Raw genomic sequence first — 14,592 nt, 5'->3', positions numbered from 1 at the left:
AATACATTAAAGATGAACATACAATACCTACACTTTCTTGACTTCGCAAAAATATCTGTTGTGATAAGCGCCACTTTTTATCATTTAAATAAGTCACACTTATACACGTGATTAAGATAAACTATCATTATCGCGACTTATTATTATCATTTATCACTTGCATGTGTCAAGAAATAAAAATAAAGAAAGTAAACAAAACATTGATAACGTTAACTTGTGATATAACAATAAATTATTTTTATTATGACAATAGTAGGTAGGTATGTGATGAAATTTGAGATCACTCTATGTTTACAAAGCCATTTCTAAATATTATTGCAAATTGTTTATGTCTAGGTAGTCATTGACTTCAGATACAGATACATACGAGTATCAACAATAAAATTATTTCAATGTCACACTAACTCCATACAGATGTGCATAATTGTTTTCCATCGTATTTTCTCGGAAACGTTCGTATTTATCATGCTACTTCAGTCAACCTACCTTTTGTACCGTACTTTTTGTACCGAGGCCGACTGAAATATCATGACACGTTCGTACGTTTCCGTGAAAATACGTTGGAAAATAGCTATACAATACACTACATCTGTAAATCTTTTATGTCTGACCTAGTCTCAATATGGTAATATTTTGGCTGACACAATTTTTAGTGCTCCGTACAAAACTTAGTTCACGGAGCACTTATGCCATCACTTCTTGCAAATCGGTTTAACAACTTTTATTTTCAGACCGGCAAACGCCGCGCCTACCAGCTCGGCAAATTTCTCCGGCAACGCTACGGCTCCCAGGGGCTCAACATACTCTCGGACCTGTACTTGAAGGACGAGCTGTCCGTCCGCTGCACGGACAAGGAGCGTACGAAGATGACGGCCCTGGTGGCGATGGCGGCGGCCTATCCGCCGGAGCTAGAGCAGCAGTGGGACGACGGCGTTGGTAAAGTGTGGCAGCCCGTACCCTACACCACTGTGCCGCTAGATCAAGACTATGTAAGTGTCTTTCATTATGTAGTCTAAGAGTGAGAGATAGGTCAAGGAGCGCACGAAGATGACGGCCTTGGTGGCGATGGCGGCGGCCTATCCGCCGGAGCTAGAGCAACAGTGGGACGACGGCGTCGGTAAAGTGTGGCAGCCCGTGCCCTACACCACTGTGCCGCTCGATCAAGACTATGTAAGTATCTTTCATTATGTAGCCTAAGAGTGACAGAGATAGGACAAGGAGCGCCCGAAGATGACGGCCCTGGTGGCGATGGCGGCAGCCTATCCGCCGGAGCTACCCTCCCTCTTTTACTAACATAGTTAGAAAAGACGGGTAGTGTATCTCGCCGCGAAATACTGTCGCGCCAATCATGTGCTAGCCCGGCTGAAAGTGGATCATTGTTTATCTATGAAGCGGGCTGAAGGTGATTCATTTCTGCTCTAGGGGGTTTAACTTTCCAAATACGAAATTTTCGTTTTTATTAACGATCACTAAACTCAACTCAGTTCTAAATGGATTTGTTGTTTAATTTCCATTCTGGTATTTAACTCCCGACCTATGGGTAGGTAATATGTCATTAAAATTATGTAAACAAGTTGTATGACTGTTTGTATAGAAAAGCGATCGTCTTATATTTATTACCTGAATTTGAAATAAAATTATAGGTACGAAATATACCGTAGTCTAGTTACAGTACCTATATATTTTAAACGTTCTGCTTGTTGGATTTCCTGCTAAGATTTTAAAACCAAGCTGTACTTTTCAGACACATTTTTTGCCTAAATCTTTGCCTGTATTAAGTCTCGTTATTTCCAGTATTCATCTTGTTCGTCATATCCTCATATAAAATACATTCTATATGCTATACAAGGGCAAAGTAAAGTTACATTCCGTTACAAAAGAAACGAAATTGCAAACGTGTGTATTCTAAGGTTTCCAAAATTGAATACAATTTTCCTTGTTACAGAAGAATTGGTAATGTGAACTTTATTTACATTAGAATAAAGATAAAATTTGCTTTGAAGCTTGTAGATTAGGAGGTGCCTTTGATAAATTGAAGATTTTTGTAATTCTTGAAGTCAATTTTCATTAAAAGCGCTCTTTTTGTTACCAAAATATAGTGGCACGAGACATAAAAAATAATAAAAATACATCATAAAAGTAAATCTTGTTGATTAAATATTTCACAGCAAGGCCTAAAAATATTCGGCTTTCTAAAATTTAAAGATAATGATTTAGTAAATACATTTACTTTATATTTAGGTTAGACTCTTTGAACCAAGTACCTAACTGAGCTTATACCAACAACACTAAACTTGCCCGTCTGCGTTGTATATTTTCTGATTTTCACCATAGATTTCATTAAATAAAGCCCAAAATATTGAAAAATACTTCTTTAGCGGATGGCTTTGTAGTTGTGTGTGCTCAGAGCATAAAAAGGTCAACCACGGCGTTGCATGAACAAGAGATTTCCTTTGGCAGTATTGGTCCTTAGGACCCAAGGATGGATTTAAGAAGTGGAGCCACCCAGATTTTTGATGCAGGTGGGGGGTGGGGGGGTTTTTAAGCGTCTGCGACGTCTGAAGTTAATCATTCTTAAGTTTAGATTCTAAGTCAAGTTTAGTATCATTTTCAACTAAATCAAAGATGTAGACATAGATTTCATCCAAATCGGTTCAGCGTTTATTGAATCCCCATACAAATTTCCACCTTCCTTTTTACACCCTTCAGGGATTATTTTTGAGATTAAAAGTATCCTATGTTCTTCCCTGGGGCTTAAACCATCTCTATACCAAATTTCAACTAAATTGGTTCAGCAGTTTAAGCATGAAGAGGAATAAAAAAAATGTATTTTTTTCATATTACAATACAATACAATACAAATACTCTTTATTGCACACCTCATTACAGAAAACAATACAAATAATACAGGAAGAAGAGGTTAAACAACAGGCGGTCTTATCGCTAAAAAGCGATCTCTTCCAGACAACCTTTAGGTAGCGGAAATTAATAAATTTATGTCATGTCAGTAGGTGTTTCAAATTCAATATAAGAATTTTAGCACAGAAAAAAACACAATACAAAACAGTATAAAAGACATACAAATAAAAGTAAAATAAAATAAGATTTACATAAATACACATATCATACATACATAAAATTATATACATATACACATATATATACATATATATACGTAAAAATGCCAGCTATAGGGAAAAGGAAGCAGGTAAAAGTATTACGGAGCAGATAAAAAGTGAACTTTAACGAGTCTCTTGAAAGAATAAGGAGACTGGGCGCACCTTAAGTCTGCAGGCAGAGAATTCCATAGTCGTACAGATTGAAAAGTGAAAGAATTTGTATAGAATTTAGACGAGGATGACGGGACAGAAAGAAGCAAATTCTGGGAGGACCTAACCGAACGGAGATAGCTGAAACGGTTTTTAAGATAGCGGGGAGTTGCGGGGTTAAAAAGAATGGAATACAGAAGTGACAAAACGTGGGAGTTACGACGTAGGCGAATAGGGAGCCATTTGAGCTGCGACCGGAAGTGGGAGACATGGTCATATTTGCGGAGCCCAAATATAAACCGTATGCAGATGTTTTGGATACGCTCAAGCTTATTAAGTTGCTCCTCAGTGAGATCGAGATAAGCAACGTCAGCGTAATCCAGAATAGGGAGAAGAAGAGTTTGTGCAAGGGCAATTCTAGTAGGAATGGGAAGGAAGTTTCGTAATCTCCTGAGGGAAGCAACTGCCGCGAACATCTTCCTGCTGACTTCGCCCACCTGAGGTCCCCACGATAAGGTACTATCCATAATGATGCCAAGGTTTTTTACCTTCTGCGAGTAGGGAATCAAAACGCCATTAAAGTAAATAGGTGAGAGGTTGTTAAAATCAATTCTGGGAAGCAGTTTTGGGCTACCTATTATAATAGTCTGTGTCTTTGACGGATTTACTTTTAGGCCAAAACTGCGACTCCAATTCGAGATTTTGTCTAAGTCGCTATTCACTTTACGGATAACAGACGTGAGTTCGCCAATAACGCCCTGTGAGTAAATCTGAAGATCGTCGGCATAAAGGTGATAATGTGAAGTATTACATATTATATGTGTTTTTACTTCGGAATGGTGCCGGAATGATATCATAAATGAATTTGGCATCCCCGATTTATACGAAAACGATACCAAACTTGGCCTAGTAACTAAATTGATATATGTAGATATCAAGATAAAGTTGAGAGCCCCCCCCCCCCCCCCCTAAAATTAACATCAAAAATCTCGTTGGCTCCACTTCTTAAATCCATCCTTGGGTCCTAAGGACCAATACTGCCAAAGGAAATCTTTTGTTCATGCAACGCCGTCGTTTAGGACTTCCACCCTCGACTATTGTGTATTGTTTTGTTTGTGTACAAAAAGCTGAACGCAATTGGTTTACTCAATATCACGGTAGATGTCGCTGTTACGACCGGCCAATATCCCTCATCTCATGAACGTCTGTTTATTTTCGTGAGGATTTGCGTTGAAATTATCCAGCTCGGAAAAACATGCATGTTTATAATTAAACACGGTGCAAATTCTACCTTTCCCTAAAATGGTAGACTTAACTAAGTACATATAAATTTCTTTTTCACCACACCAGCTCGGAAAGGCTTACTTTGCACTTCATAAATGGATAGCAAAGTTGCACTTTGCTATCAGTAATTCACATGTGAGGCAAAGTAATCAAATGCAAATTTTGAGTTGTTTTCTTATGCTTGCTGGTAGAATTGACTTTTAAGTGATGATTTTGGATGATAAATATTTAATAACATTCATTTAAATTTGATTTGGTTTGATATTTTATATTTGCTTCGAGTTGCTGGTGTGGTGAAAATTTTTGTGTTTCACTCGGGGGCAAATTTTGTGTAACCCTCGTACTTTGAAACCCTCGCAACGCTGAAGATTCCATTTTACGAAATTTTAATTATGGAATCTTTCGCTTGCTCGGGTATCAATATTAGCACGAGCGGTTAAACAACAACTTTGCCCCCTTGTAAAACAAATAACTATTTACAGATCAACAGCAAAAATATAGGGCCAACTTAAGAGTTATAATTATTTCCTATTCCGAGACGCCTCACTGTCGAGTTAAGAGTCTGCTCAAAAAGTTACCCGATCATTGAAAAGTATATAATTTAATTCAAGAGAAGACACTTTAAAGTATGAAATAAGACAGGTACATACTTGAAACGTAAAATGAGATTTTATTCGGCTTTACCTTTGTTTCGGCTTAGGATTTTGGATCAAACCGATCTATATCCCAACCAAATGCTTGACTGTTGATTATTGTTAAGTTTTAATTTTTAACAAGCAGAAACGTCTGCGAACGATGCTATTAAGCTTATAGCGGGCCGTAATTTCAGGTTTTAGGTTAGGTTTCGTTCATGTCGTCTCGGGTATGGGTGAATATGGTATCGATGCATTCAGTGTAATGCCCTGAACACAAATAAATATATTACATTTGTGTCGCTTAACTTCAAACTCAGGTAAATCCATTCGACCCTCTCAGCAAATATCTACCCTATTACCTTTTCTTAATACCAAAATCGCACAATCTGACAGATGGATTTACCCGAGTTTGATGTTAAGCGACTCATTTAGTACCGTAAAATGTGGTGAGTAGGGTCAAAACTGAAATTCAAACCTCGATAACGTTTTATTTTTACATATGAAAACTGAATGGTGTATATAATAAGTGTTCCGGACGTTTGTATTTTAGTTTTTATTTTATTTTGGGTAGTTCCATTTCATAACTTTGACGATAAAGAGGAAAAGCCACCTCACCCCGTAGTGCCTTGTATTTGGGGTGAGAGGGGTTTTCATACAAAGGTGATTTTGGAAGATTGTTGGATCGATTTTTTTTATTATGCGTATTACGATAGCTCCATTTTAAATTGGAATACATTATTTTTGTAGCAGTAGCCTTAAAATCCCTTCTCACCCCCCTCTCAAACCTTCTCTCCCCATTCATAACCGACCTCTCCCCGTGAAACCTACTCACCCCGTTTTACGGTAAGTACGGTATACAGAATGACTTCAAATTGGTCATACAAAATCCATGCTCCATGTATGTAAATCAGAGTCAATTGCATGAACCATGTAACCATAGAAAATTACATGTATCCGCTGTCGGAACTCAAATATGACCGACATGTGACAGCACACGTATTACGGCAAACAAATTAATGAGAAAAGCTCACGAATAAAAAAAAAAAAAATTTTGCTTTTTTTATGGTACGGTCAAGTTAACAAACATTTATACAAGCCAACGTTCCAAAAATATATTTACACGCCTCTATAATACTGACATGGTCGTGTGAATATATATTTTATAAACGTGCGCTTTTAAAGATGTTTGTGATTTCGACCGTACGTAGTCGTTATAGAAGCGATAGTACAATGAATAGTATAATACTATTCAACAGGTTTTCCAAATATTTATAATAACTCTACTACGTGGAAACGTTAATTTGGTTCCAAGCCATGAAAATAACCTGAAAATAACCTAAAAGTGAATATACATACCTACGTTCCTATTAGTAACATGAAACCCGTATAAATAATTATAATGTTTAACAGTTAGTATTTTCCTCGAGATGGTTTGGTGAAAACTTTTGTGTTTTCCCTCGGTAGCTAAATTTGTTTAAATCTAGTGCCTTGAAACCCTCTCAAGCCTCAATTCCCCTCTTCAAATCAATTTAATTATTGAATCTTTTGCTTTCTCGGGTATCAATAGCACGAGGGGTTAAACAACTTTTCTCACTCAACAACTCACTTTGCCCATTGTAAAACAAATAACAATTAATTGGTTACTTGTAAACTAGCAATTGGCTAATTGTAAACTCAGATATTGTATTTTCCAGTTACGCTTCTACTCCAGCTGCCCACACTTCACGTCACTCTTGGAAGACGCCAAGATGGCGGCCGTCAACAAAGAATTCGCGCCATACTCCGACCTGATCCCACTTCTGATGAAGGAGACAGGCCACAACTTCACAGAGAACCCGGTTCTGTTCCAGACATTGGTGGATTTGTTCAAAAGCCAGGTAACTACGTGCTAGTTTTGTTTTGTTTCGGATGTTTTCCGGTAAGGCATTGAAAATGTTAAATCAGACGGAAAAGTAATTTATGAAAAATTTCCAAGAATTGAGCGATTTGAGCGATTAGAGATTGATTGAAAAGCTGTGCCTTGATAAACTTTTCTAGGTTTATGTAGGAAAGACAATCTGGACTTGTATGAAAGAGAAATGTCGAAAGAGAGAAAGAAATTTAATGCAAATTATGAGTTGTTTCCTCGTGTGTGTAGAATTGAAATTTAAATGATGATTTGATTGATAAATATTTAATAGCGTTCAATTGGATTTGATTTGTAATGTTTTATAGTTACTATTTTTCTTGATAAAAAATTGGCATTATGAAATTTTTTTTGTTTCACTGGGTGGAAAACTTTGTTTAACTCGTAAACCCTTGCAACGCTCAGAATTCCACTTTTCGAACCACTCGTGGTTCAAGTTTGGAATTATTTGCTTACTCGGTTATCAATATTAGCACAAGGGATAAAATAACAACTTTGCCCCCTTGTAAAACAAGTAACTATTATTAGTTATTACAAGTAGTTAAATAGACGTCTAGACGCGTTTGTGAAATTTAAAATATAGTTAAGTAACTTAAGCTCTCTAACAACTCTATAAGTACCAAAAGTCAAAGTGCACATAGCTTAGCGGAAAAGTCAGAAAATCGACCCGGAAAAGAGCAGACGAAAGAGCTTAGTACAATCAGAGACAACTTAATCATAAAGAATGTCAACCTCCGCATTTAATAATATTATACAAGTATTTATATGTAGGTTACATTATGATGACATTGCCACACTATTGTCATTGCAAATGCCATGCAGAGTTCGCTTGGTCCGACTCTAAAGTTAGACCAAGCTGACTTGGCAACGATTTTCATAGGGACCGTGCGCGTAGGAGGGTCTGCCATCATGTGGCCTGAATCGGAAACATATGTGCACATGTTAATTGCCAAAGCAAGTGCTACCATCTACCGTTCGCGTCGGTACGTTACCCTTGCTTAGTAGGTTCTGCCATCTTGTGGATTACATAGGAAGCATAAACGACACATTTACGCCTCGCGCCATAAATCTGACCGCTCCTATGCTGCGCCCTATAGTTCATGCAAGGGGCGTATAGCGCACAGACTAAGTGTTACTTTAAACGCCATAATTTCATAGATGTTTGACGTTTAAAATAACACGTACACAGTAGGTGCTATCAAAATCGCTGCCAACTTACACTTAGCTCGGTCTAACTCTAAGGGCCACTTGCACCATCCCACTAACCCGGGGTCAACCGGTTAAACCGTTAACCCAGTGTCAAAAAGTACTGATGGTAACCATAGTAACTCCAGGTTTAACCGGTTGACCCCGGGTTAGTGGAATGGTGCAAGTGGCGCTAAGTAAGTGTATTTGATTGTCTTTGGTACCAAAGATACAATAAAGGAAACAGTTTAATTCGTCGGCCTCCACCGTAGCAAACCGATTCGCTTTAACTATTTGTATTGTCCGGATCCAAACTGCAACGGCATTCTGGACTTCCCGGGAAGTGGAAAGAGCCAATTTATATTTGATTTTAGCCTGTACAAGGAAACTTTGTTGACTTTTCGTATTCTCGCAAAGCCTTTGCAAAGTTCTGCGGCAAATAATTACCTAGATGTTTGTTCGTTTGAGAATCTCTTGAATTTACGTAGATTTCTCTTTGCCGCTAAATTGTTATTTGAAAGGGATTCATTACATTATTTTTGATTTGAGGGTGGAAGTAGGGCATTTCACAAAGCTGTCTTCACCGTGGTCTTCACTACGTTAGAAATAAATAGGTACCTATTCGATTATTTGTGGCAATGTGAAAAAACACTTCTTATAAATACGGTTCACCAAAATTTAATATATACAGAATAGTCATTTAGTCGAATTTTATTTATTGAGTCGTTAATTTAACGCAATCTGCTTCTCTGGAAGGAATTCGTTTTTAGGGGTTGCCGTTCTAACCACTTTTCTGGCAACAGGTCGTTTTCTTGGGGGTCGCAGTTCTAACCTAACCTAACCCACTTTTCTTGCAACAGTTCGTTTTCTTAGGGGTTGCAGTTCTAACCTAACCTAACCCACTTTTATGGAAAAAGTTAATTTTTTGGGGGTCGCAGTTCTAACCTAACCTAACCTAACCCACTTTTCTGGCAACAGTTGGTTTTCTTGGGGGTCGCAGTTCTAACCTAACCTAACCCACTTTTCTGGCAACAGTTCATTTTCTTGGGGGCCGCAGTTCTAACCTAACCTAACCCACTTTTTTGGCAACCGTTCATTTTCTTGGGGGTCGCAGTTCTAACCTAACCTAACCCACTTTTCCAGCAACAGTTCGTTTTCTTAGGGGTTGCAGCTCTAAAGTAACCTAAACTCCTTTTTTAGCAATTTCAATGAATACTACGAGTACTATGTGAAAGGTAATTTAGTAAAATAATAATTGTTGAAATTAATATTCTGTGAACTGTAGTGTCGATCAAATAATATTCAATGAATAATAATTCTACAGTCACTCTTTTATTTTATTTAAAAATCTTTGTTTAATTATTCTGAATTTTAATCAAGTTACAAAATATGTTTCTTTGAAATTAATAATCGGAGAAACAGAATGAATTGTAACATAAATCTGCGATTCGATTATTCTATGAATAATTTTCTGTATAATAAAATTCTGCAAAAAATTTGGCGGTAAAATAAGGGTACACCGCATTCATATGAATCATTCCCGTCTGTCTCCGCGTCGTGCATGGCAGCGGTCACGTAGGGCGGGGACAAATGGGAAACCACCCATTTAAGTAGCGTTCGGTCGTTTTATCTTTATTTTTGCATTATATTTTGTGCCTCATTTTGACAATTGTGGGATTCTAAATATCGGTAAAAATATCTATTACGTTAATGACGTACAGACATGTCGATATTTCATTATGTCAAACACTCTTCTCTGTCTAGTTATGTAAAATTTACTTTGAATAATTATGCGTGTCTTTGACACTTATCTCGATCGTTTGTCTTTCAGATGAGCCTGGGTGTGGATATCCCGGAGTGGTCCAAACCTATCCTGCCACGCCTGACGGAAGCCTCTCTCCTGGCCTACAGACTCTTCTTTAAAACTAAGGATCTGAAGATGATCGGAGGAGGTAAGTTATCTGTCTAGTAGCAGGAGTTACCTTTTGTCATCCATTTTTTATCATTCTTCTGCTAGGAGTGTTATGTTTCAGTCGACTGGCGAAGAAGAATAAGACTGCATTGTCTGATAAGTGTGATGCTCAGAACTATCCTCGTAAGACCCAAGCCAATTTTTGCGCTTTTGAAGTTGAAACTTTCTTTTATTTCTATAAGAGTTTATATGTTTATATGTATCTTTAGTTGAATCGATAATTGGTTATGCACTTGACTGTTACGGATTAACAACTAAAACTAATTTAAACAAGTTAGAATGTATGCAAGTTAGATTCTTAAAACTGTTAGTTAATAATAAAACAAGAGATACAAATAATACAGACTATAGAAATTTGTTTAAAATATGTAATATTCTTCCGGTGAGCCTTAAGCTTAAATATTTATTTTTGTACAACAATCATGGCAGTCGAGAGCATACCCAGTTACACCGTAACGATTTTTGTGGAACCAGGCGGCTTAGCACGGTCGCGTTTTTATCCCTTGTCACCATGCCTGTCACGTTCTAACAAGTATGTAAGTGCGAAAGGGACGCGCATAGTGATAGTCGATAAAAATGGAACCGTGCTGAGCCCGCAGGTCGGTGTCTGCGGGCAAGTTTGTTGTGCCGAGGGTAACTAATTACTACGGCGATAGATGTCTTCATAAACGCCTTCCCTACATACTTACTCAACAGCCTGCCCTCTGACATCAGACAGGAAGCCAATAAAGTAAAATTTGGTAAAAAGCTGCGTAGTTACCTCGTAAATCGCGTATAGTAATTGTTGAGCATTACTAGTAATGATAGATGTGAACTATTTTGTTAGAAGAAACCGTGTTAACTGTTTTGTGGGACACTGTACTTGTATAAGCTGTGTATTTTTATGTTAATAAATAAATAATAATAGACAATCTTCCAATTCCACTGAAATCCAACCATTTCCATCAAGCAACGATAAATAAAGACATTAAAATTCCTAAACATTATCATGATTGCAAAATAAAGTGATTCCGGTCCATAGGACTAAGGGGCCTCAGGAGCCTACTAAGATAGACGAAATTACTCAGAGGAAAGGTTTCAAAGACATTCCTCCAATGTCCTGTGCATTAGTATTAATTAACGATCCAACAACTTTATCTACCCCTCCATCTTCCAGGCGTCCTCCTCCACAAATTCCTTGAGACCGCCAAAGCCGCAACCACCGGCAAGGCCTTCAAGAAGCTGAGCCTAGTCTCCGCCCATGACTACAACATGGGCGGGCTGATGGCCGTGTCGAGGGTCGCGGGCGACGAGCGCATCATGCCGGCCTACGCGTCGCTGTTCGCGCTCGAGCTGTACAGGTCCAGGGGCGGCGTGTACAGTGTACTGGTGAGTTATCAGATAGATGAGCCTAGTGTCCCACGACTACAACATGGGCGGACTGATGGCCGTGTCGAGGGTCGCGGGCGACGAGCGCATCATGCCGGCCTACGCGTCGCTGTTCGCGCTGGAGCTATACAGGTCTAGGGGCGGCGTGTACAGTGTACTGGTGAGTATTGGATGACGGAGAGAAACTTCTCCCCAAGGATCAACCTGAGAAGCTGGCTTCTGCTCTTGCAGCTCTCAATAAATTCTCAATAAATCTCTACAAGACCGACCTTATACAGCCCTTATTTGAGGTTCTGGACTACTCACTTCCTAATGACAATAAAAGGTAGGGAATTTCTAAAGTCCGGTCTTCGGCCTCGCATAGGCCAAACGTGCAAGTAAACTGAAGGTCGCCATTCAACCCATCCTAATATTTAAACCAAAAAGTAACAGCATTTCCAAACGACCTCTTCAGACAATCGATCTGGTCCTCTTGTAACAATCTTGCAGGCTTTCCCTTTGAGGCGCGAAAAGCCATTAGTTTTTTTGCTGAGATGCTGTTCTTTTCTTTGACTTGATCGGACCGCGTCTCCAACAACATATTTAGCTTCGCTCCAGATCAGTCCAATTAGGATTAGCCGCAGATAGACGATGGTCTTTAATATAAATGGGTGTTGGCTGCAGACAGCAGAGAGGTGGTCTTTACGGGCCATCCCACACTAGCATCTTTTGAGAGTCGGCGCCTACGAGTAGTCAGCGCTATGGAAAATGGCGTCGCTGCGCAGTTGCGCCGACGTTGCGTCGAGGAGCAGCCATTGAGTTGACTAGACGCCGACGCTCGGGATACGCTAGCGTGGGGTGGCTCTCATAGCTATAACAGCAACTAACAGAGTCGTTTGTTTCAGCCGGTATACCTAGAGCAAGCAGGACAGGGTGCAGCGACGCACCTGCGTTTCCACAGCTGTCCGGACCCTTACTGCGAGCTGGAGAAGTTTAAGGAGTTGACTCAGGAGTACGTGCTGCCTGAGAAAGATTATCACAGGATGTGTACCGTGAAAACTGAGTTATAGTGGCCATTTTAACAAAAGAGGTTTTATAATGGTGTTCAAATTGTTCAACCGAATTAAGTGACTAAAAATGCTTCTAAATTGTAAAAGGTTCGTAGGTATGGATAAGTCTTATCAAAGACAAGTTTTTAATAAACACGTTTTTCTTCATATTTCTATTCACAGCTAAGTAAAGGGTTAACGAAACGTGCATGCGAGTTGTCGCACCATCTAAATGGGCCTTTACAAAGTAGTTATAATAGGTCGTGTTTGGTTTATATGTACTTTTTAATGACAATGAAAATTGCAACAATTTGGTTTCCTGAACAATTTTAACTACCTACATTAATATTAGAATACTAAATAAAGACAACGAGTGATGTAACTTATGCTTAATTATATGAAGTAACAATTGAAGGGATGTTTACAAAAACAACATAACTGCTTAGAGCGGTTGACACTTTTTTAAGAACATTGCTAATCGTTTCAGGTGTTAACCAGTGTAGTCAGTTATGTTGTTTTTGTAAACATCCCTTCAATTAAATTAACAAAAATATGTTTAATTAATTATATCACTTTATCTGTGATACCTAGTAAGTTAGTGACGTAGGTAACTTAGTAAGAAATATTTTTATTACTTTTTAAAACTGACGTGCCTATAATTCGCCCAGCTACTTTCAGAAAATGGCGCGAAATTCAACGCTTCTGTAAGATATCGGTTACACGCTAATTCTGGCGTCAGTTCAGTCCATCATTCTGGTCAGAATGACGGGAGAATTATCGTGTAACACGCGGACTGATGGACTGATTGTCTGGACTGAAGAACATTTAAATTTTTAGATAATATTCGTCAGTCCATTTTGAATGGCAGAAAACTGATAGGAGAAAACTGATAGGAGAAGAGAAAACTGACTGATCGTGTAACCTGTTTGTGTCATTCTCGCGTCAGTCACCATATTAGACAAGACTAAATGACTGTGTTGCGTACTGTGTCCAAACGGCGACTGTGTCGTAATTTTATCAGTCTGTTGTCAGTCTGGACTGATCGTGTAACCGTGTCCATTTTCCATCATTCTGGCATCAGTCAAAACTCGAATAAGACTTATGACTGAACCACAGACAAGACATCCTCCAGACTGAGCATAGTAGCTCTACCCCCTCTGCCACAATACACGGTAGTTTTACTCCATTTTCGAGTCGAAAGTGTCTTTGTGTGACGTCCGTGTCTTTGAACGGACCAATCACGGCACGGGACCTCGCTCACCTCGTCCCCCGCACCCCAGTATTTTTAGCAGCATCGGTTTCATGAAATAATTGCTCTAAACTCCGTCTAGAAGATTCCTAGTCTATGGACTGAACTGACGCCAGAATTAGCGTGTAACCGATGTCTTAGTAAAAGGCGAATGACATTCCATGGCTAAATTTCTAAGCCTTGTGATACTAGTATCGTTTGCAGACGTTTCTGCTAAACACAAAATTAATTTACTATAAATAGACCTAGAGTTAGTTAGTTTTCATTTATATACTAGAGAACAACCGTTTTTGTAAATTTTCTAGAATCTGGACAACAAAACGTTTCAGTGAAAATGTAAACCGATAGTTACAACGGCATTAAAAATTGAAATATAATTGCTTTGTTTCATTTATTTCGACCAAATTCTAACGTCACACCGTCCATTAAGGCAAGTATTGCCCCAGAGGGTAGATTACCCCATTAAAAAATTATATCAAAATACTCATAATGGATAAACGAAAGTTCTAGGATATCTATTTTCACGGTAGGTGAATAATTTATAAGATAGGTAAGTACTTAATCAAAAAGGTCAAATCAATTTAAAAAAATATATTAGTGGTAGAGTACCTACTCTTGGTAATCAAGTGTAGGTATTCATAAATAATCAATATGTCTTTCCCATCACGGAACAATGGTGTCCGGACCTTTGGGAAG

At 38.6% G+C, this 14,592-nt stretch overlaps 1 protein-coding gene across 2 annotated transcripts in view; it reads left to right on the top strand.

Annotated features, from left to right (window-relative positions):
- LOC134794764 (prostatic acid phosphatase-like) overlaps nt 1-13,018 on the top strand; it is a 34,697-nt gene extending 21,679 nt beyond the window's left edge. Inside the window, exons 4-8 of one of the 2 annotated variants that reach the window (XM_063766547.1) lie at nt 732-989; nt 6,883-7,065; nt 10,111-10,231; nt 11,408-11,619; nt 12,504-13,018. In XM_063766547.1, the coding sequence (XP_063622617.1) occupies nt 732-989; nt 6,883-7,065; nt 10,111-10,231; nt 11,408-11,619; nt 12,504-12,668 (939 nt within the window). In that variant the 3' untranslated portion in view covers nt 12,669-13,018. The remainder of the gene's footprint in view (nt 1-731; nt 990-6,882; nt 7,066-10,110; nt 10,232-11,407; nt 11,620-12,503) is intronic. The other variant, XM_063766548.1, reaches the window with a different exon arrangement.
- Nucleotides 13,019-14,592: the final 1,574 nt, after the last annotated feature.

Source organism: Cydia splendana, chromosome 11, assembly GCF_910591565.1.
Source record: "Cydia splendana chromosome 11, ilCydSple1.2, whole genome shotgun sequence".
NCBI lineage: Eukaryota > Metazoa > Arthropoda > Insecta > Lepidoptera > Tortricidae > Cydia > Cydia splendana.
The sequence above is the reverse complement of the archived record's forward strand: the minus strand, read 5'-3'. Positions and strand labels throughout refer to the sequence as shown.